The 24604-nt window shown below is 38.8% G+C and overlaps 1 protein-coding gene across 2 annotated transcripts; it reads right to left on the bottom strand.

Annotated features, from left to right (window-relative positions):
- Nucleotides 1-1234: 1234 nt before the first annotated feature.
- Nucleotides 1235-24604, bottom strand: LOC307120754 (uncharacterized protein). Of its 2 annotated transcripts, XM_079807923.1 has the most exons (7): nt 24360-24417; nt 24122-24234; nt 23867-24041; nt 23135-23428; nt 13056-13196; nt 12737-12770; nt 1655-2355 (listed from the first exon to the last, which is right to left on the bottom strand). In XM_079807923.1, exons 3-6 carry the CDS (start codon nt 23910-23912, stop codon nt 12766-12768), a joined length of 486 nt encoding a protein of 161 aa, XP_079664049.1. In that variant the 5' UTR covers nt 23913-24041; nt 24122-24234; nt 24360-24417; the 3' UTR covers nt 1655-2355; nt 12737-12765. The 2 variants fall into 2 exon arrangements, with proteins under 2 accessions (XP_079664050.1, XP_079664049.1); XM_079807924.1 differs by lacking the exons at nt 23867-24041; nt 24122-24234 and having other exon boundaries at nt 1235-2355; nt 24360-24604.

Raw genomic sequence — 24604 nt, forward strand, 5'->3', positions numbered from 1 at the left:
TTACGCAAAAAGACATTTGATCAAACTAAGTGTTGTAGTATGAAGGAGAGCTTTGATGTGTAAACTCAATTTGGAGACACTAGTCAGTACAGTGTGTAACATTGAAGTCATTGCATATTTTTTTTAGTAACGCTTCTCTGGTTTTGCACTTTGCAGACGGTCCCTTCGGACTTGTCTCTCATATTATAAGGCTGGTTTTCGTATTCGTAACAATGTAAAAAAAAATAAATAATAAATAAGGTTGTAGCTTGTCATCTACGTTAAAGAGGTGTCATTTGTGTTTTAATACCTATTAGCTCACAAGCTATTGATCCGGGAAGTTTGAATCTGTGAATATGACAACTTTACACTGACTGCGTTTCTTTATACTTAAGTCCAAGTTCAAAATAAAACTCTGAATTGCTCCATTGTTAACGTATTGAGCTAAAAAAATTTTTTTTTAAAAATCCTCCTAACCTGCCAAGTCACGTGATTTCAGTAAACGTTTAGAAATTTCAATGGTTCACCGCTGGGGGCGATCTTTTTTTTTTACAGTCTATATGGGATTCACTAAGAAAAGTGTCTATTACCGGAGTATGAAGTGTCTATTTCCTTATCTGTCATGAGGTTTATACATTTGTAGACGTTTAACCATACATAATAAAGGCTAGATGTCTTACGGCGGAGTCTCTAACGTCATCATCGGCGGCCATCTTGTCACAGGCAAGCTTTCTGGCGGGCTCTGTGGTAACATGATGTAACGTGAGTGATCTGCACGAACACAAATACTCTTATCTCGCTGAAATCGTGACTGATTTACAAATGGTTTCGTTTCTTACAAATGTTATTAACGTGGCTATAATTCTGGATGCTTGGAACAAATTATGAATAATTATTCATAAATATGCAGTGTCATAACTACATCTATGACGTTTATAACAAACCAAACAGTTTGAAAATCGGTAGAAAATTGAGCAAGTTATGGATATTTAAAAAGTACATGCACCATTAAAACCTAAAACACAATGTTACGAGTGAGCCAGCTGACTAACAAGATGGCCGGCAGGTGCGGACGTCGACCTCCATTGGCCAGCAGCGCGGATGAGACATCTAGCCTTTATTATGTATATCTATGCGTTTAAATTAGGTATTTGTACAATTACATGGATTAATAGTAGTTAATAGTCTCTGGTTAGCTGACCCAGCCATATAACAAACAAAACAAGCACTGAAAATGGATAAAATAATACATATTATACAGACACTTAATATTTAATGGTATTAGATGATCATCTGAATTATACTTTCAATAAAACATTTGCAATGTGTTTGTAAAAGCAGTAGCCTATTTATGCATGTTTGTCATGAGTTTTTGTTGCATGTACACTGTTCTGTCCAGCAGGGGTCACCAGCGCGTGGAACGCTTCGAAACAGTGAATCATTTTGCGAAGCATTTGCTTCAATTGATTCGAAGCTTTTCTCCCATCCCTACTTTCCACTCCCTCCAGTGATTTGATGGGATTGAGCTCTCATGTTAATCTGGCCTGTTTATTAAATCTGGCCCTCCAGCACAAGAGAGTTGAATCTAGCAGGCCATTGGACATTGTGATGTTTGTCAGAAGTCCACATCCATTGCTACACACAACTGAAGCTGTTTTACAACAAACAAAACAATAGCACTGAGAATACATTTTATTTTATTTTATTCAGTGAAGTGAAGCAAATGTTAGGCTTAAAACAGCAAATATAAAAAGCTGAACCTTCTCTAATAAAATTATTATAAAAAAATAATCAGAAATCACATTAATAAACTCAAACAGCGATAAACCAACACCCGTATCAGATCGTTTAAATTCACATTCACAATCAGAGAATAAGGCAGATTTACCTCAGATAGGATGAAAAATAATTGAAATTAAGAGCAATTATGTCGTATAGTATAAACATAGGTGCAGTTTATATTTTGATTCAAGCAAATAGAAATAAATGTGCAGAATTCTTGCAGTCAGATCAAACTTTATACAGAGCAAAAACTGTATGTGTGGCACAAACATGTGTTACTAGAAACATTTAGAAAGTGTAAGTGTCACATGTCATTATTATTCTCTATACATGACATTTCTCATCAGATACTTTGGCTGATTATACAAGAAACAGGAAGTGGTTTATCCGGCATTCATTATATGTGATGAGTGAAAGGAAGGAAATGTGAGATTTAGATTAGATTTATCTGCACACACGTGGCTCACATGAGAAGTTTTGATTCATTTTGAATAACGATTTTGTTTGGTTTCATACTGAAGATGTGGGAAAGGTTTTCCTTCACCAAAGGCAGGTCTGTGTCCTCTGGATCATTTCTTCTTTATGTAGTGGAATCTGACAAAAACAAGGTCAGAAAAGAGAAACACATTTAAAAATAAAAGATATATTACGCACAAAACTTGTGTTTTTGGATGTACAGTCAGAGCCGACGCCAGCGTGTGAAATACTGAAAGGGGTCGATGATTACGTTCATTGCTGCCACATACATATTTTTTCTACTCAAATATGTCGTAATAACGAGATGTTATGTCGTTAAAACGACATAGTTTCTCCTAATAAGGACATGTCATGTGTACAAAATATGCATTTATCCACATTAGAGAATTTATATAGCCCATGTGCCTTTGTCACACTTCCATGTTTGAAAAGCAGAAACAAGCTCAGTGTAAAATCGGCTCTTCCGCTGCCTGTATCAGTGGCAGTGCCCATAGCACGAAATTGTTATAATTTATTGATGTAGCCTAGCCTACAGTTTTAACAGATAGCCATGGGTAACAGGTGCCATGGACCGCTCATGATTAGCCTCAGCGGCGTAACTTATGGCGGACCCTGGTGCAGCCACAAATATCATAACTAGCCTATCTATAGTAGGCCTACTGTAATTAAGACATATATTCAAGAAGTGTATTAAAAACAGAAAGACGGGCTTACTCAAAGGCCGCGGAAACATTCCAGTGGGTTCGTTACGCACGTCAATAGGCCTACATTCCCGACGATCTTGGTTTGCTTCTTATTTATTAAATATACTAGGGATGCACCAAATCCAGATTTTTGGGGTTCGGCTGAAAACCGAATCCACTGGTTAACATCCGGCCGAATCCTAAACTGAATACCGAATCCTTCTCCTCAGTCCATTATCACAGTAAACACATTAACGAAGTAAACAACGTCCACAGCAGTGTAGCCTATGCTATTGACCATTTAACCGTTAACCGAAAGTAAGAACTTTGACAGATTAATACTACCAGTTAAACGGTTTAAATGTTTTTAACGCTTTGTTTGTTTGTTTTTTGATGCATGGTTAAGAAATATGCTGTATAGCGTTATTTGTTCACTCACGGAGCGCGTCGACGTGTGCAACCACAAACCAGATATATCTCGCAAAATTAAGCAATGGAAAAGCTTACTGTGGACCATTTTGACAGAAAAATACAGCAGCACAAGCTCCTGACTGGTGGAAAGCAAATGAACGGCGCTTCCCGAGGCTGGCCACTCTAGCGAGGCGTTCTCTCTGTATTCCCAGGACATCAGTGCCATCTGAAGCCTTGGTTAAAGCTTTTAATATTGTGGTTTTGGTCAAGTTTACTAAAGTAAACATTGTCGCGTAAGTTCTTCTCGCCGCTGTTTCCTGATGGTTTATAGAAAAATTACCCAGAGTCGTCCTCTGTCGTTTAAAAGAAGAACACAACGGAGAGCGCAGGAGGAGCTACAGAGACAGAAGGATTGAGGTTGTTTTCTGCCGCGGATTTAACTGTCAACAGGCTGCGCTCCAGACTAACCCACATCACTTAGACATGTTACTTAAAAAACAAACAAAAAACATACAAGGTGTGGATTGCGGTAGCCTAGGCCTTAAATTTGTATTTAAAAAAAAATAATAATAATAATTCCGGTTCTTCAAAGCTTACGGATTCAGTGTATTTTCATTTTGTCATCTTAATTTGGTAATTATTTAAGTGAAAAATATTTAGTGTAGGCCTATGTATTTTTTTCTTTTTATTTATATTTTATCTGATCTATATGCGACTGTTTGCACGGTAAAATAAAATACATTTTGGCTGCTGTCTGTAGATTCCTTCATGCTCAACTCGTATTCTCTCGGATGTTTCATATGCAAATATTTTAACAGCGGCTGTTGTTTAGGGTCCGTCATCACGAGACAAATCGGCATTGCAAATTGAACATGTAGCTCGACTTGAATCGCCTTCTTTTAACTTAAAGTAGCTACTGCCACGTTTTCTGTTCTTGAGTTCCATTTTCACTTTCAACGGCGACATCATTACGTCCGACCAGCGGGCCGCGCATAGTGCAAGTCTAGGGTTCGGGTTCAGTGGAAAAAAATTCGGAGGTTCGGCAGAAACCAAACCCGAATCCTGGACTCGGTGCATCCCTAAAATATACAGCCATTTAGTTGACGAAACCTTACTCAAAATTAAAATAGCTACAATTTATAGAAATTAAAAACCACTTTAAAGAAAGACTTTCTACAAAACAAAACTCAATGAAGTCTCCAGGCATATTGCACATCTTATAATGAAGTTTATCTTATGCTGCTCACTTTTCATAATCAACATATGAAAAAAAAAAAAAAATTATATATTTATATACATGCGGCAACACATTTTTTCCTTTATGACAGCGGAAACAACTCACACTCTGTCATTTTTAGCCATACAGATAAGTTCAAGATATAATTATAAACTTTAAACTGTCTACTTTTATTTGTGTAAACTCATAATACCAACAAAGGCCGTGGATTCAGGGAACAGATTATTTTGCATGCGCTCCACTCCAAACGCTGTCTTCATTTCAATATTAATTTTGTTTATTAAACACAACGTTTTTAATCTCAAAAGCATTTCTAAATACAGTTCAAATTTGTATTTCCAAAATTTCAAACAAACGAAATTACAAGCCAAAATAACGAAATGGTAAAAAAAAAAAATTCAAACATGACTAGGCCTACAACCCGACAGGAGAACGGCATTCAACTAAATGTTCTAAATACATATGCACATAATAATAAACAAATACACAACTTATAATAAAAAAATTGGTTTAGTTTGTTTTGTTTTTTTTCCTCTTAACAACTTAAGTCTTACCCAGACAGTGCGCAGGTGCGACTCAGTGTGACAAAGGCACATGGGCTATATAAATTCTCTAATGTGGATAAAGGCATATTTTGTGCACATCATTATACAACACGTATATATGTCGTTCGTAGGGTGGGGATGGGGGAGAATACTTAATAATATGGCCGGACCAATCAAAATTCGACTTTGCCTAACAGACTTTCCTTTACTAAAATATTGCTATTTAAGATTAATATTCACTCTAGGAAGAAAAGGCAATTTGCAAATGTTATTTTTTTAAATAGAATATTTTATCATTAAAATTCAAGGTTGATCTGAGGGGGCGAGAGTGTCCGGGTGAGGGGGTGTCGCCCCCTCACGCCCCCCCTTGGCGCTGGCCCTGTGTACAGTAGGGAGTATAGAGCTTTGACCAATAAAAGACCACTGGAAATATTAGACATAAATACAATATCAATACATTATTGTTAATGTTAAGAACACTTTTTCTAAATATCTCAAGTTAGTGTCATTTTAGTTAACATATTTTGATCATTATAAGAATTTCATTTAGAGGTTATTTGAAAAACTATTTAAAATGAGCAGATGATTTAAAATAAATATAATCTCTTCAAATAAAGGATTTAAAGGGATAGTGCAGCCAAAAATGAAAATTAGCCCATGATTTACTCACCCTAGAGTCATCCTAGGTGTATATGACATTCTTCTTTCAGACGAATACAATCTGACAATGACAGTGACTGGCTGTTTTGAAGTCCATAAAAGTGCATCTATGCATCCTATAACTGCTCCACATGGCTCCAGGGGGTTAATAAAGGCCTTCGGAAGTGAATATTTATCCATATTTAACACGTTATAAAGTAAAATATCTAGCTTCCCGGCGGACCGCCTTCCGTATTCTACGTGACAACGTAGGACCAGTGTTAATTTTGACAGCAAATTTAGATTTTAGTTTTAGTTATAGTCATTTGTCAGGGATTATCCTGCATTGAAATTTTTTTGACGGCCGCCAAAACAAATTTGTCCCACCAAAGCCTAACTTGATGAGTTATTGTGATTTATGAGTGATGTAGATGACTGCTGCACTTGTTATGGTGTGCATGTTAACTGAGTGACAGAGAGAATGAGTAGAGAGCCCTCCCCCTTCAAAATAAGCACTGTAGTTCTTTCTCATAGCCTAATTCACATATTAATCAAAATCAAAAAGTCGGAAGACAGAATTAGGGCTGAAACGATTCATCGAGTTACTCGATTAACTCGATTACAAAAATTCCTCGAGGCAAAAATTCTGCCTCGAAGCCTCGTTAAATTCCTATGACGCGCACTATACGTGCAGGGATCTGATTCACACGGACCGCTGTTCAATGTTCAGGAAGCACACCATAGCGCGTTACACATTTTAAATTTAGTTTAGATTCTAGATGCCCAGAATCACTATAGTAACTGTATGTTTTACACAGTTTATGCAAGTTGATTACCGTTCTTATAGCTGCCCCACACACACACACACACGGCACGCGCAAGCCCCGAAGCCAGATCGCTTTCACTTTCATCCTCATTAAGTTTGTCAAGTAAATGCTTTTAAAGCCTTGCCAGTTTGAACATTGAAGCGATTGTGCACTATTCAAAAACAACAATACGGAAAACTTATCTGTTCAGTGCTCAGCTTTTTTCTGTGACACGGAGAGTTGAGCCGTGTTGCGTCTTTGACAACGAGCGCGCGCCCAGAAGGCAGACCTCTTTTCACGTGAAGATCGCGCACGGAGAGCAACGCAGAAACGCAGTGTCAACGCCGTCCTGTGACTAAAGTAAAGTCACTAAAGTAGCTTAGAAACTCAACTCAACCGTTATAGGCATATATTTGAATACCTTTGAAGTAATTACAAACCACAGCTTCATAATGAATAGAGACGGAATGAGTAATTCACACACACAATCTCTCTCATTAATGCATCCAAATAAATGTAATGTAGGTCTACTACTGTGTTAATGTATCTGTATCTGATGTACAACAAACAGAAATCTGCTCCATAGACAATAACAGCTGAAAGTGAACCGTTTCCTTCAAGTATTTTAAAATCACAAAGAAATGCACTTTTTGCATTTGTTGGAAAAATTCCAACTTTAATAGTAGAAAATCAGTAACACACACACACGCATGCACCCTCCTCTCTCTCGCGCCAGTCAGACCAATCGTGGCAATGCATCACATATGCTTAAACTTTTATGTAGCCACGCAACAATAATTTCAGCATTCACTGTATACACTGGGACGTGATGTTGTGACGCGATTTTTCGAACGGATGCTTCACCTAAAATGCACCGCGATGCAAGCCAAATACAGCGTTCTATTGAAAATGAATGTATGTATTCCGTACCAAACTGCAATAAAGCCGCACACACACACACACACACACACACACACACACACACACACACACACACACACACACACACACACACACACACACACACACACACACACACACACACACACACACACACACACACACACAGGTTGCTAGGTTACCATAGCAAATAGGCTCACCCCATAAATTATATATTATTTGTTAGTAGCCTAATGGTAAATGCTGCAGGTGTAGAAATCTACATAAAAGATATTTACTTTGATGTCAGGGCTAGGCATGAAACCTGTTGTGCATATTAATAAATGAAATTGCTTTTCCTCTTCATTTTCATTATGCATTATTTGTTTTGGTTGTTTAAAAACACAGAATTTTTTATCCGATTAATCGATCGATTAAGTGCTAGATTAATCGATTACAAAAATAATCGATAGCTGCAGCCCTAGACAGAATCCATGTTGCATGTGGAGCATTGACACATTTTTTTAAGTAACTTTAAGTAATAAGTAACTTAAATTAATTTGTGTATTCTACTTTTCATTTTATTACTGTAACAACAGCGCCCCCACTAAATATATATATTTTTATATATATATATATATATATATATATATATATATATATATATATATATATATATATTTAGTGGGGGCGCTGTTGTTACAGTAATAAAATGAAAAGTAGAATACACAAATTAATTTAAGTTGATATACATATATATATATATATATATATATATATTAGGGGTGTAACGGTTCGTGTATTCGTACCGAACGGTTCACGGGGTGAGTTCCAAATGGAATCAGTATTCCCTATTTGATCATCCCTATGTGAGCAGGACACGCGTGTGCCGTATGTAGCAGTTTGGAATGCACTTGGCAAAGGGAGCGGCGTAAATTCCTCATTATCTTCAGCTGGGATGTTCCGGTGACAACGCAGCACAGTGTCCGTCAGCAGATCAGGGTTGCCAGATATTCACAACAAAACCCGCCCAATCGCTACTCAAAACTAGCCCAAAACAAGCCCAGTCTCATTTCAGTGGGGTTTTTTTGGTAAAAATCTCTTATGGGGGGTAAAATATATGTCTTTTTGACAGGGTTTCCTGCTGAAATACGCATTCCCGGTGCTAAATATCACACAATTGGGGTCGCTTCAACCTGCGGACATGTATGAACTTGGCAACAGTGTAGCAGATGTCGCAGTTTTATCTGCATCATTTTCTTTTTTTTAGCCTAACTGTTGCAAATAAAAATAAACATTTTTTATTTTAAAATGTTTATAAAAATATGCTTTGTAATACTGTATATAAAAAGTAATATAACTCTTAAAAATATGAATTGTATATTTATTTATGCTGGCGCTGCATTGTCACGGGAACATCCCAGCTGAAGATAATGAGGAATTTACGCCGCTCCCTTTGCCAAGTGCATTCCAAACTGCTACATACGGCACACGCGTGTCCTGCTCACATAGGGATGATCAAATAGGGAATACTGATTCCATTTGGAACTCACCCCGTGAACCGTTCGGTACGAATACGCGAACCGTTACACCCCTAATATATATATATATATATATATATATATATATATATATATATTAGTGCTGGGCGGTATGACCAAAAATGTATATCACGGTATTTTTCTAAATTATATCGGTTTCGTGGTATATGACAGTATTTTTTCCCCTATGCATGACAGGGTGTTAACCGCATTTTCTACTGATTGAGGGAGGAAATACTGCAGGAGATTGACTAGAATGCCCTGTTTTACTGTCATGACGAGTTAATATTGTAGAAAAACTCCACACTAGAGTTAATACAGGTTTACAAAGCCCCACAAAATGATGCTGTGGAGAGACGACAACCAATAAAACACAGACCTGCAACACACTCAGAGTCATACTTACAGACACCTGAATATTAAAAGTTGAGGGAGGGCACCTTAAAGGTGAACTATGTAGGATTTTTGCAGTAAAATATCCAGAAACCACTAGGCCAGTGTTATATACTTTGTTCAGTTGAGTACTTAGAATATCCCAAATGTTTTAAACTATTTGTAAATCATGAGAAAATTGCTATTTTAACCAAGGAACCGGGACGTGTGAGCTATGCGTGTGAGGGAGTCGCCTGTCGATTGCGTCATATCTGCGTCACCCTCGGTCTCCGGTTTTATTCAGTGAAACAATTTACTCTCACTGCAGTGTGAATAAGTGTCAAAGCAGCCGCCGAGCGAACGTCATAACTTCCTTTTCAACACACTCAGATATATCTAATACGATAAACAGAGTTGCGTTACCTCAGACTCATGACTGGAAAAGAGGAAGTAGCGCCGGCAACCGTGTCATAATAAAAGTCCCGCCAGCGACTATGCCATAATAACAGTCCCGCTCTTCAATCGCTCCTGCGGCCTTGCTCAGCTCCACAACACTCGCTCCTGCTCTGCTTCATACTACAGTAATGTTAATAATCGCATCCATGAACACGATTTCTGCCCGAGTCCTATCCTGACTGTTTTCCACCGGCTGTGAGGTGAAGACCACATGTCCCGAGATTCTGCGCTCAAACGTGCCGTCATCAAACTACGCCTTTGTTTTGAACAGGCGACCTCTAGTGGACGGAAAAGTTACATAGTGTAGCTTTAAGCATTTAAAAAATCTAACCTTATATAACAACAAACTGCTAAAACAAGGGAGAAACGCGGATATTTGCAATACATTTAAGAGCACTCGCTGAACGAATGACACACATCAGTTTAACACAGAAAGAATAAAGCAGTTACTTTTTGGCCAATTCTTCTTTGAATTGTCAGTTTATTTATTAATTTACATCATTTTCTTCTGTGTAGCAGAATAATCCATCATGTCAGCGCGTTCGTGATCAGACATAGGCGGTTGTATCAGTGTAATCAGTGCATACATTTCATTTTAATAAGACGTGATGAAATATGCGCACATACACACATCTGGTTCATGTCTAGAGCACTATAGTATATGAAATATGTCCATAAAAAATGTAAATGCGATCGCTCCGGTCTATATCAGTGCTATATGATCCATGTGGAGAACGCTGTTAATCTCATCACGGCGCTCTCACACTCTCTCTCGCGCGCCGCGTGTAGTTTGAATTCTCAACTGTAATCAAGGGTTGAATCTGAAATCGCCCCCATAACCTCAAATGGGGCATTATTTGAGGGGACAGCGCTTTGTAGTGGTGTCCGAAACCCTAGTGGACGTTGTTGAGTGCACTCATTCTATCCCACATCGCACCGCAATAACGAGTGTACAGCCGATGTACACACATTGCTGTCCGACTTCACGCAGGTTTTCATTCACTCCTTCAAATGTGATAACGTAGGGAATAGTGAATGAGGGTATAGGATTCAGCCATAGGCTGTGCTGTAATGCAATCTCAACTGTGCTCTGACTGCCCTTAATACAGTGCATCAATGAAATGGGTCCCCTCTCAAACAATGACGCGCTGCGCCACGTTCCGAACGTCGTTTAAGCGACATATACCGGTATAGCGGTATCATCAAAATTCATATCATTAAAAAAAAAAAATACCGGTATTCGGTATGAACCGGTATACCGCCCAGCACTAATACTAATATTAATATTAATACTAATATTAATATTAATATATATATATATAAATATATATTAATATATATATATATATATATATATATATATATATATATATATATATATATATATATAACAGTCTAGAGGGCGGGCACTAGGACCTGGAGGAGGCTACTGCTGCTGTGGAGGCTGCTGCGCAGGCTAGAGAGTTGGGAGACGCGTTTGGGCTTGTTTTGGGCTAGTTTTGTTGTGAAAACCTGGTAAAACCAGTGGAAGAGCAAAGGCTCATAACAATTTCATTAAAGAAAATCTAGGTGCATTACTTGTGATTTTTTATATTTGTTACACAGATGTCAAGCACTTCCATCAATGATCCTTCATGCTTGGACAACTCATTTATTAGAGGTGATCGAGTCACGTCCTTCTGTACGCGCATTCAAAAATTCAAGGCAGCATTTAAAAACTGCCAATATAAAATCACCGTAAATGCAATGTATTTGCTTGTTTTCACTTCAAGAATGGCCACACTGCTGACGCGATCTTATCGCTATAGCACTCCTTGCACACGTGAGTTATTGCAGGCGCACATCAACACGTTATCATATCGGCAAGGCATATCGGCATTATTTTTTCATATCGGTCGATGTTGTGCCGATAATATCGTGCATCCCTATTAAATATGGATATTTTTCTTACACAAACCCATCGATTTAACCCCCCACAGCCGTGTGGAGTACTTTTATAATGAATGTATACACTTTTTTGGGCTGTAAATGTTGTCCTCCATTCACTGCCAATCTAAAGCTTGGAAGAGTCAGGACATTTAAAAAAAACAAAAAAAACAACAACTCTGATTGTATTCGTCTGAAAGAAGAATGTCATATACACCTAGGAGGACTTGAGGGTGAGTAAATCATGGGCTAATTTTAATTTTTTGGGTGAACTAACCCTTTAAGTAAAAGATTCAGAATAGCTCATTGCAGTGAAATGTGTTTTTATAGTTTGTGATGAACATTTAAAGGGTTAGTTTACCCAAAAATGAAAATTCTGTCATTAATTACTTACCCTCATGAATCAGTGAGTCGAATCATGATTCGGATCGCGTGTCAAACCGCCAAACTGCTGAAATCACATGACTTTGGCGATCCAAACCGCTGAATCGACTCACTGATTCATAACGCTCCGAAGCTTCATGATGCTGTGTTTTCAAATCGTCATCACTATAGAAGTCGTTATTTAGGGGGTTTTTTTGCGCACAAAAACTATTCTCGTCACTTCATAAGGTTATTGTAGAACCACTGTAGTGAGATGGACTTTGTAACGATGTCTTTAGTACCTTTTATGGGTCTTGAGAGTGTTAAGTGCATTGTGCCAATAGAGGCCTTTCAGAGCCAACGGATTTCAACTAAAATATCTTCCTTTGTGTTCCGAAGATGAACGGAGGTCTTACGGGTGTCGAACGACATGAGGGTGAGTAATTAATGACAGCATTTTCATTTTTGGGTGAACTAACCCTTTAAAACATTGCGGATGGACAGAACAAAAACAATGACATAATCGATCGGTCTAGTCATCCGAACTCACAATCCTTCATCAAAACAATTCACACATTGCTAAAATCATTAATAATGATAATAAGAGAATGTATTACACTGAAATATTTGAGTTACTTACCAGAGACGGTCAATATCTGTCACAGAAGCTCATACTGTAGAAACAGAGAAATATGGAACATAAATAAGATTACAAAAAAAATAACAAATGAACAAAGAATTTGCTCCACATTTGCCTCCAGCTTCCTGTTCATTAAATCTTCATAATCGGTCATATCACTACATTGCCATCTTCAATATTTGAGTATTAATGATAGTTCTTTCTAATGCTGCTGGAAGGAAACCACAAACAATTACAAACAAAGGCACAGAAAGGTTTAAACCTGACTACGATCTACACCACAGTATTATTCTCACGCTATATCAGCTGTGATACTTACAGATTTGTCCCTTTTTCCCGTAGCCATAGCAAATGCCACCAACAGCTGCAGCCAGCGCCGCAAGAACACCAATGACTATCCCTGCTATAGCACCCGAAGACAGACTTGAATCATGTGGAGACGGACCTGGAACCGGAACCACTGAAGAGAGACAGTCATTAATAACACTGACAGTGAAGCAGATACAGAGCTCTCGGCTTCTAGCAAATGCTTCTACACTGAAAAAAACAACAACAACGATTTTTCATAAAACAAAGATTAATGGAGTACCTTTTACAAGAAAACAATTTCTGATTTTCTACCACAAAACTGACAGATTGTGTTCTGCGTTCTCATTGTCAGTCACCACCACATCCCTTTACTGCTCAAGTTCAACTCAAACATAGCTGTAAATAACCCTTCGATATCATCTATCGCAGGGGTTCCCAAACTTTTCAGCCCACGACCCCCAAAATAACGGTGTAAGTAATAACGCAACCCCCACTATCCTCAGGGGTGGTTAAAGTATACAAAAATGTGTAGGGATGCACCGAATATTCGGCCAGCGAAAATGTTCGGCCGATAATGGCCCAAAAGTGCATTTTCGGCCGAAAGACTTTTATCACTGAAACAACACGGCCAAAATGTTGTGATGACGCAAACAGAAACCGCAACCTGCACGTGCTTGTCTGAAGCAACATGTCTGCGGTGTGGACGTATCTCAGTATATCTGAGAAACACCCACGTCTGCTCCATGCACAAGCACTGATAGCGAGAGCTCAGAGCTGTTCATGTTCTCGATGAGAAGAGGAACAGACTTCACTGTGAAACCGAACGGTTTCCCAATGCAATCTTTAACAGTGGGTATGTTTTAAGCGCGGAACACACTTCAATCCGAGTTCCCACACCAACATCGATCAACATGTATCACGAAATTCAAACGATAAATGCCGTTTTGACGCTCTTTAATGTGGCATCATTAATCAAATCACAGTTCAAGCGGCGGCGCGCGCGTGTGTGAACGCGATCGATCATCTCTTCTTTAAGAATAAACATGAATGAACATCTAAGGTGTGTTGAGGATACATTACAACTCACGTGTGGTGTAATCGCTCAGTGTTTCAACGGTGAAAAGACGTCAATATAACTGCTGTAAACTAACTTTAGCATCACATTTACCTCAGGCAGTCATTCAGTGTCCACAGAATTTTATTCACTAGAGTAAATCAACTCTTTCACTAAATATATGACCTATATTAGCCGTTATATTCATTATATTCTACTTAACCTGTTAATGATTGCTTGATTATTTCATGTATGTTTAAATAAACCTGTCATGAATTATACACAGACACTGTGCACAATTCAACAACGAATTGGATAAAAAAAACTATTTTATAATCAGATTTAGAAGTTATTGCAAAAACTGCCTTATGTGAAGTTTACATGTTTGCGTACTATGTTATTTGAGTGTTGATTATTAGACCTAATGCACTTTCTTGTAGTAGTCCTACAGAGAAAATGTTTAAATGCATTAGACCTAAATGCACTTTGTTTTTATAAGAACATTTAATTTTAAAACCTTTCTGTAGGCCTGTACATTATTATTTAATGTACAAATGAGTGGGGTCACGTTAAACATTTTAGTTTGAATTTTATTGTATACTGTGCATTGTTGCAATGTGCTAAATAAATATTGGCATAATTTGTAATTGATTTATTCTTTGAAACTTTAATATTAATTTATGCAATCGCAATGCCTTGATTTGAGTTAAGTTAGTACACAGTCATAGCCATAAATGCAATGGTACTAATAATTGGCATAATGTGTTTCGGTTTTCGGCTTTGGTTTCCTCTTTTTCGGTTTTCGGTTTCGGCCAAGAATTTTCATTTCGGTGCATCCCTAAAAATGTGACGCGCAATTGCACACTTGTCACAATCACCAGTGAGAGTGCCCCTGATTACCACCTGAGGGCACTCCACCCCGGACTTGTCACTTCATCATAGACTACATTACCCATAATCCTTTTCCCGGACTCATCTTCACGCATTGTTTGCACCTGTGTCACATTACCCCAGCCTATATAAACCATGTTCACTCTGTCAATCATTGCTAAGTCTTGTTTTGTCTATACTGCATTTCTGAGCGTTTCCCTGGTTTCATGTCTCTGGTTTTGGATTTCTTGCCTGTTCCGTGGATTACCCATTTGCCTGTCTCTCCTGTCTTGTTTGCTGTATTGGACTGATTACCTGTTATGACCTCTTGCCTGTTTGTTGACTACGAGTGTGGATTACCCTCTGAATAAAGCTGCATTTGGATCTTCTACCTTCTGTCTCAGAGCAGTACGTCACAGAAGACTTCGCCAATATGGATCCAGCAGTTGAACTAGTCCGTATGCGCCAAGGTAACTGCAATTTTGAAGAAGGCATTCAGAGGTTCCTGGTCATTGCTAATGATTCTGATTTACCAGACTGTGCTCTCATAGACTTTTTCTGTTATGGGCTTAACCCTCTTCTCAAGGACATATTAATTCACAAAGCTCCTCGAAGTTCTTTCAGTGAATTTCTGGACTATGCACTGTTTTTAAGTGGGTCCTCCTACACTGTTGGGGAAGTAGAGGGGGAAGTTTCCCCTAAACGTTTTTTGGGTGGGGGCACCGTGCATCAAGCTCCAAAGCCTGCAGAGCTTGGTCCATCACAGTGTTCACCATGTCCAGTGCTGATGATTGCTAGTCCCATGTTTTCTGCACATTCCTGTCCTGTGGTTTCCCCGCCTGAATCTGCTCACAAGATGGCCCCCACACCAGTTTCTGCAGACAAGATGGCCGCCACACCAGTGTCTTCAGGCAAGATGGTTGCCATGGCAGAACCTCCAGCTACCATGGATGCTATGCCAGAGTCTCCAGTTGCCTTGGACACCAAGGCAGAGTTCTGGGTTGTCATGAACGCTGAACATGGAACCAGTAAGGTGGTCCCAATGCAAGTGAGACTGGCATCCAGCTTGGAGGACACACCACTGACGTCGGTGCGTGCAAGTGGCATCCCTAGATCCGCGCCATCTAGCCCACAGGCCTCGGTGCTCTCAAGCCTTCCAGTACCCGTGCCATCCATCTCAGAGATTGCTCTCTTGTCCTCTGTTCTCCACGTCACAGCAATGGCCATTTTGTGTGTTTGAGCCACTGACCAGCGTCCAGAGAGGGCTGCTCCAGCCACTGACCAGCGTCCAGAGAGGGCTCCGGCCCGTGTCCCGAGTCCAGAGAGGGCTCCGCCTCCTTCTGTCACAAGCCCAGAGAGGGCTCCGCCTCCTTCTGTCACGAGCCCAGAAAGGACTCCGTCTCCTGTCACGAGTCCAAAGAGGACTCTAACCGGGCCACCTGCTCAGCCTGCACCACCGTGGGGGTCTCCAAGACCGTCTGCGCTGCTGTGGTGGTGGTCTGCTCCGCCATGGGGGTCTTCAAACCCGTCTCCGCTGCTGTGGTGGTGGTCTGCTCCGCAGTGGGGGTCTTCAACCTCGTCTGTGCTGCTGTGGTGGTCGTCTGCTCCGCCGTGGGGGTCTTCAACCTCGTCTGCGCTGCTGTGGAGGTCGTCTGCTCCATCCTGGCCTCCTGCTCTGCCTCAGTCTCCAGGCCCTCTTCCACTTCACAGGCCTGGCCCTCCATCCCGCCCCCAGGTCTGCCTCCGCTCCACCTCCCTCCTTGCCAATTTTAGGAGCGTCTGGAAGCCACTCCTTTGAGGGAGGGGCTATGTCACAATCACCAGTGAGAGTGCCCCTGATTACCACCTGAGGGCACTCCACCCCGGACTTGTCACTTCATCATAAACTACATTACCCATAATCCTTTGCCCGGACTTATCTTCACTCATTGTTTGCACCTGTGTCACATTACCCCATTACCCCAGCCTATATAAACCATGTTCACTCTGTCAATCATTTTTTGCTAAGTCTTGTTTTGTCTATACTGCATTTCTGAGCGTTTCCCTGGTTTCATGTCTCTGGTTTTGGATTTCTTGCCTGTTCCGTGGATTACGAGAATAGTTTTTGTGCACAAAAAAAACCCTAAATAACGACTTATATAGTGATGACCGATTTCAAAATAATGCATCATGAAGCTTCAAAGCGCTATGAATCAGCGAGTCGAATCATGATTCGGAATTCGGAACTGCTGAAATCAGTTGACTTTGGCGATTCAAACCGCTGAATCGACTCACTGATTCATAACGCTTCGAAGCTTCATGATGCCTTGTTTTGAAATCGGTCATCATGATATAAGTCGTTATTTAGGGTTTTTTTGCGCACAAAAACTATTCTCGTCACTTTATAAAGTTATTGTAGAACCACTGTAATGATGGACGACGTAACGACGTCTTTAGTACCTTTTATGGGTCTTGAGAGTGTAAAGTGCATTGTGCCAATGGAGGCCTTTCTGAGCGATCGGATTTCAACTAAAATATCTTCATTTGTTCTGAAGATGAACAGAGGTCTTACGGGTGTCGAACGACATGGGGGTAAAGGCCAATTTATACTTCTGCGTCGAGTGTACGCCGTAGGCTACGCGTGTAGCCGACGCCGTCGTGAGCATTTATACTTCTGCGCTGTTGTCTGCGTCAATGTGCAATTCCACATGCAGACGCTAGAAGGCAGTGTCCTCGGGCATGATGGTGTAATCAAGAGAACAGCCGAAGAAGAAGCAGCTTGTTGTGTAGAATCTGTACATTCATGTCGGATTATCAGCAGCAGTGAGAGAGCGGCTTTTCTTGCAGCTTGAGTTGTTGTATCTAATACAAATTAAGCATCTCTAGTTGATTAGTAAAGTTAAATAAGGCGATATGGCGCTGGAATGTGTTTGTGAAATCATGCGGAGCCCGTGGCCGCTGTTTTCAGTAGCGGTGGCTCGAGCAATCGATTGCTGTTGCGGAGACTTCATTCACGAAATATACCCTAATGTGTCCCTGTTCTTGATATACAATTACTGATTAACATCTTTGGTTTTAATGAGAAAATAAATAAACTATACTCAGCGGATCTATGTATTTATTTACTACCATAAAGAATCGCTGGACTGCAAAATATTGTGTTATAGCAGACGTAAGGAACTATCATCCAATTTCTGGACACACACACACACACACTCCTATCGCAGATTTTTTTATTCCAATCACAGCGCTTGCGGTCCGCGTAGAATTGACGCGTTGTTACATTTTTGGAGAGGTGCGCGTCAGGGTACGGCGTATCCAACGCGTCTATGCGTAGGGTACGCCGTACCCTCTGCGTGCACTCGACGCAGAAGTATAAATTGGCCTTAAGTAATTAATGACATAATTTTCATTTTTGGGTGAACTAACCCTTTAATGAAAAACACAGCAACAAAACAGTATAATGACACACTCCCTTAAATGGCGCTTTTACATTTCGTTTTGAAACCATATCTTCCGCAATCTCATCTTGTCTGTCAGCTCCTCGCTCTCGTGATGAAATCTGACTCCAGTCCTGCTGCTTTTGTGCCATGAGTCGCAACTCTCGTTCGGCTCTTGCTGTATTGAGCAGACACGATCAGTTTTTAGTTGTTGTGTCTGTTCTCTAACTATTTACTGGAGTTTCACAACTGCTGTCTGCTGTCTTTGTTCTCTCCCCAAACTTGTGTGGTAGTTTTTTACGGTCTGGGTAACGTTAGTTGAGGTGCGCGGTGGATCAAACCACTGTGGGGCAAGGGGGGACTCAATGTTTCTAAACTTAAAATGCATTTTTGTATCTTTTGCGTTTGTATTGTTTTATTACTTACACAATTATTTTAAGTATATATCATTATATTATTTACAATACTCAGCATGTTTTTTTGGGGGGGGTCCTGTCCCACCCCCGTGATTTACGCCCCTGCTTAACCTGATAAGCTTCATGAGCGCGTGCACGGGTTGAAGCGCTATTTTTAGCACGAGTGTAATGTTTGTTAATAGATTTAACGTAAAAAAACATCATTAATCTTGACAAACTATATATCATTCTAAAGGTCTAAACCTCAAGCATCGAGGACAGACCACTGTTTTTCATTGAAAAGCTTATAACGGCTGTATTTTTGCATCAATGTAAGCAATACACATCAACGATTTTATAAATAAAAACAGAGTACATACCTTTAGTGTCCTAATTACGAGCCACACACGCATCCATTGCAAACAATTCCAGAACGAATGGAAAGGTGAGGGTCCACTGAATAACATCCCATAGAGCATTTTAATCCAACGAAACAATAACGGTGTAATATTGATGGTTAATCCTTTGTTTACATTGCATTTCTGCGGAGCGAAGTATCATACTAGACTGTTATGCAATAAAATAATGCACCAAAAACAGTCTCCCGGTAGAATAAAGTGGCATGGGTTTAAAGCTTAGAATGTTACGAACAAAATCCAACTAACCCCACTCAAAAACATGCAAAGATAGCCGCGATATAGTCAAAAATATCCAACCATAGCGATCGTTTTATCTGATGTCATGACGTGCTCATCCAATGATAATGTCTGTTTATCTGGAGCCAATAAAAGCATTGAATCGTCATGACTGACAGAAAATGTAGCCAATGAGCACACGATTCCAACGAGACCTTGCATGTGTATGTTTGTCACATGGGCGTGAATATTTATTCATCTGAATGTGCCAATGTGGCGCTATCTCCGACGAGATGCTGCGAGCCTGACACCCCCCATCTGACAGCTAAAAGCTAACGCGCTAGTAAACAAACAGAGGTCTCTTTGTAGTAACTGTTTGCTAATCTTACTAACTGGACGGAATGTATTATCCAATGGATCGTCAAAAGAAGTTTTTATTGTGGTGAAGATGCTTTATTTGAGCTCACTCGAAGCAGCGATGTGAAAAAGGAGAGTGAACACAGCGGTGACGGTGCTTGTTGACAGAGAAGTTGATCCAATAACATACCGGTGAGTTGCTATGTGTAGTTGTTTATGTATATTGAGAATGTGTGTGAGAATGTATGTATTTTATTGTTTCTGTGTGCTAGAAAAAATGCAATATACCAGTATGCATTATACATATGCTGATATTTTGCATTTTTCCTAGCACACATGGGGAAAAAGTATATAATTTTTCCCCATGTGTGTGTAAATAAAACATATATATATATAACACATGTAATTGTTTATATATATATATATATATATATATATATATATATATATATATATATATATATATATATATTGAGACTGTATTTATTTTATGTTTTTCCTGTGTGCTAGAAAAATTACAATATACCAGTATGCATTATACATATGCTGATATTTTGCATTTTTCCTAGCACACATGGGGAAAAAGTATATATAATTTTTCCCCATGTGTGTGTAAATAAAACATATATATATATATAACACATGTAATTGTTTATATATATATATATATATATATATATATATATATATATATATATATATATATATATATATATATATATATATATATATATTGAGACTGTATTTATTTTATGTTTTTCCTGTGTGCTAGAAAAATTACAATATACCAGTATAGATTATACATATACTGATATTTAGCATTTTTTCTAGCGCACACAGAAAAAAAAAAAATATATATATATAATATATAAAATGCATTTTTTTTCCCCTGTGCTACAAAAACAAATTGACGAAAAAAGAAAAGTTCTGGACGGCCGACCATCTGTGTGATTGTTGAATGCTCACTGTTTCACCGGCCATTATATTGATTGTAGGACTGTGTGAGAATGTATAGGTGGCCATCAATATGAATGCTCACTGTATAGCCGGCCGTTAGATTGATGCTTGGGCTGTGTGAGAATGTATGGGCCGCCGTCAATATGAATGCTGTCTAACCGACTGCCCATCAGTTTCATTGTTCATGGGATGGCCTGTAATTAGAGTGAATGATGACAGTGTGATTGTTGATTGAATGGGCAAACTATACAGAAATAGGACATGCAGTGCTAATTCTCATTCCTTTCCTTGCCATTCTACAGGCATCAGGTTGAGTCTTCAGATGAGCTATGGCATCCAAGCACCAGCCAACCAGCAGAAAAGAGAAGAACGCTTTCAGATTCTTCAAGATCTGCACTTGCTGTTGTAGACCTGAATCCGCCAGTAAAAGGCCAGTAAATGTTTTTTTTTTTTACATTTGCAAATTGTGTGTGTTTTTATAGCTATATATTTATATTATATTGTTATTTATATTACTAGTTATATTTATAGTTATTATACTTATATTACTTGTTGTATTTTCAGTTGCAAAGAAGTTTAGCTCTTTTTTATTAATATTTCATTTTTATTATATTTTTATAAGTTCTGTTGTACAAATAAATCACTAATACAAAGTCTTATGGTTCTGCCTATTATTTTATAGTTGAAAAAGCATTCAAGCATCATATATGATGGCTAAAACAGCTTGCAGTACACTTCATAACATTAGGTTATCAAGTCTCCTGTAGGTTTCTTGGCACCTGGACATATTCTTAGAAAAAAGCATGCAGGAACCCCATTTTTCATGATATCTTCGTCAAATTTTAAATATAAACTGATGAGACTTTTGCCTTTCAATTCATTAACTAACTGGATTCCTCCAGGCTTATTTTCATATATTTTTACATCAAATAATAAAGTGTTCATTGTAGCACAAATCATCTTCAAGACACTTCAACTTCTATAACTGTTTGTCTTTCTAAGTTTTTTTCTACTTTAATGTTTGGGTAATAAACTGTAAAGTGTCTTCTTTTTAAAGATGTCTAAATTGTGCATGTAGTGCAAATTGTTTAGCAACTGCAATTGTTTTAGTTGGGAGATGTCATTTCTGGGGATGTGCCTCAAGCAGGCGGAGGGAGAAATGGAACAGACATAGTCTTGGAAAAAAGCTTGCAGGAACCACATTTTTCATTATATCTTCCTCAAACTTGAAATATAAACTGATAAGTCGTGTGGCTTTCAATCCATAACTGAACTGGATTCCTCCAGGTCTATTTTCATATATTTTTACATGAAATAATACAACATTCTGTGTAGTGCAAATAATTTTTGAGGCATTTCAACTATTATAATTTTTTATCTGTTTGAGAATTATCAACTCTGATTGCTTTTTAGTAGAGTCCCAAGTGTCTTCTTTCCAAAGATACCTTAATTGTGCCTGTAGCACACTGTTCTCAGGAGCTATAATTGTTTTAATTCAGGTAGGTCGTTTTCAGCTGTGAGCCCCAAAGTGGGGTTGCAGTTTAACAGGTTAAATGTATTAAATATCCTTAGATCTTTTAAAGGTTCTTCAGTGTTTCTCATCTTTTTGGCATCGGTTTTTTGTTTTATAGGGTTAGATATTTAAAGTGCTTAATGTGCCCTCAACTCTGTTTTTTTTTTTCTTTCTGTGGTCATATTTTAATATGCATGCGTCTCTAATGAGTGTGTAGTCTGTTTTATTGGTTGTCGTGTCCGCACAGCATCATTTTGTGGGGCTTTGCAAACCTTTATTAATTCTAATGTGGAATTTTTCTACAATATTCACTCATCATGACAGTAAAACAGGGCATTCTAATCGATCTACTGCAGTATTTCCTCTCTAAATCAGTAGAAAATGAGGTTAACACCCGGTCATGCATGGGGGAAAAAATACGTCATATACAGCAAAACCAGTATAATTTTGAAAAATCCCATGATATAAATTTTTCCTCATACCACCCGGCACTAGTGAGTACCAGGTTTTACCATGCCTAATATCGATCTAGCTTACTTCAGTGTGAACAAGTGTCTCATAGCAGCCTTCGAGCGAACGCACAGAGTAGCAGTATAACATAACTTTCAACACACTCAAATAACATGTCTAATATGATAGAACAGCGCTGTGCTACCCCACATACGCATGAGCGAAGAATTGGGAGCGTTCATCTGTGGCATTATAAAAGCTCCGCGAAATCAAGGCATCATCAAGCTACGCCTACAATCTCTAGCGGCGAAAGATTACATATTGTGGCTTTAAATGCCAGTACAGATTTTGCATCTGTAAAATTACACATTTCAGAGAATTTAAATTGTTCATAGAGTGATAACTACGTAAATAACATTATATTAAAAAACATACTCACCACTGACACTGAATGTCTTCGATGACGACCCTTTGGTGCTCCTGATCTGTAGTTTATATTCTCCAGCGTCTCTGGTTTCGATGTTTGTGATCTTGAGATCTCCATTTAGTTTATCCACCCCCAGTCTGCCTCCGAATGCCCCTCCAGTGTTATCGAATACTTCTGAACCACTTATTCTAAATATAAGTTTTCCATTTAACCTCCACTCTATCAAATCACTACTTTGTATTTCAACACCGGTCTGCAGAGTGGCTGAACCTCCCTCATTCACTGACACTTCATCACCAAACACACCTGAAGAACAAAAGGGAAACAGTTACCCAGAGATGAAACTTATAAAACACTCAGAAATCATAAGTCTCGCTTGAGTGATCACATGGAAATCTCCTGTGATTTTGCGGCAGACTACATTAAAATGAATGAATATTGTTATATAATAGTATTACAAAATAGCCTAAAGCAAATAGCAGGGTTCCAAATAAAGTGGAGTGGTGAAAAATATTTTATAAAATAACACGGACTGTAACAGTTTGCATTAAATAGGCCCATTACTGTGATTAACATAATTAGGCGATGTAGTCACAAAAACATGAGGTACACATTGGAAAAAATTGTATCACGGTTATTATATTTATAAACACAACAGGGAAAAAATAACGTAAGGAAGAGAAAATGCGCATAGAAAATCGAAACCGAAAGTGCTGCAGCTGCTATGTTCAAAAGCGGACTTACCAAGCGCGAATAACGGGAAAAGAACAAGGATAAGTGTACTCTTCATCCTGATGTAGGGTTGAGTGGTTATAGATGATCCGTACAGTTATTAATGTCTTCCGAGTGTTTGTCACAGATCCGTTTCTGAGGCGCGCCCTCAACCAAACATCTAACGTTACAGTAGGCTATGAGCCGACTAACAGAGAGAAAACTATTTACACTGAACAGCATTTATTGGTGAATTATTTAGACGATTCATACTATGCTGAAGCATACCGGTCTATATTGCTTATGACTTTCAAGAACAGCAAAAAGCGCAGTCCAGTAGGCCCGTCTAAAATGGCTGAATCTTCCAGTTATTTGAATCAGACACAGACGTGTAGCTCCACCTACACCGTAAAATATGTTTTTGAAACGAGTCGTAAATAAAACAAAGATAATTTTGAGTACGTTTTACAAGAATACGATTTAAGTCTTTCTACTTCAAAATCCCATGTTTAATTCAATGTGTTACCTGCCGTTTCTTGAATTTTAGCTAACATGGCGCTTCTTCTTCTTCTTCGTCGTCGTCTTCTGCTCACGCCTTAGGAGTATTACCGCCATCTACTGTATAGCTTTCATGGGTGATGCATCTGTCTTTCATTTGGCTTCTTGCTGTTGTAACAATGGATTAATGTCTGTAATATATTTGATTGGGCGAGTGGAGTGGTGTTTGCATTATTGCAGACAGGTGTGGGTATTTTTGAACTCTTTCTGCAT

This window comes from Gobio gobio (assembly GCF_949357685.1).
Source record: "Gobio gobio genome assembly, chromosome: 24".
In the NCBI taxonomy this organism is placed as follows: Eukaryota; Metazoa; Chordata; class Actinopteri; order Cypriniformes; family Gobionidae; genus Gobio; species Gobio gobio.

Bases quoted from the DNA above. Each gene is read 5' to 3' on its own strand.
- LOC307120754 (XM_079807923.1), bottom strand. From the start codon at position 23,912: ATGAAGAGTACACTTATCCTTGTTCTTTTCCCGTTATTCGCGCTTG. The intron at 23,429-23,866 runs GTAAGTCCGCTT...TTTGTTCTTCAG, and splicing joins TTTCCCGTTATTCGCGCTTG to GTGTGTTTGGTGATGAAGTG. The intron at 13,197-23,134 runs GTGAGTATGTTT...GTCTCTCTTCAG, and splicing joins GAAGACATTCAGTGTCAGTG to TGGTTCCGGTTCCAGGTCCG.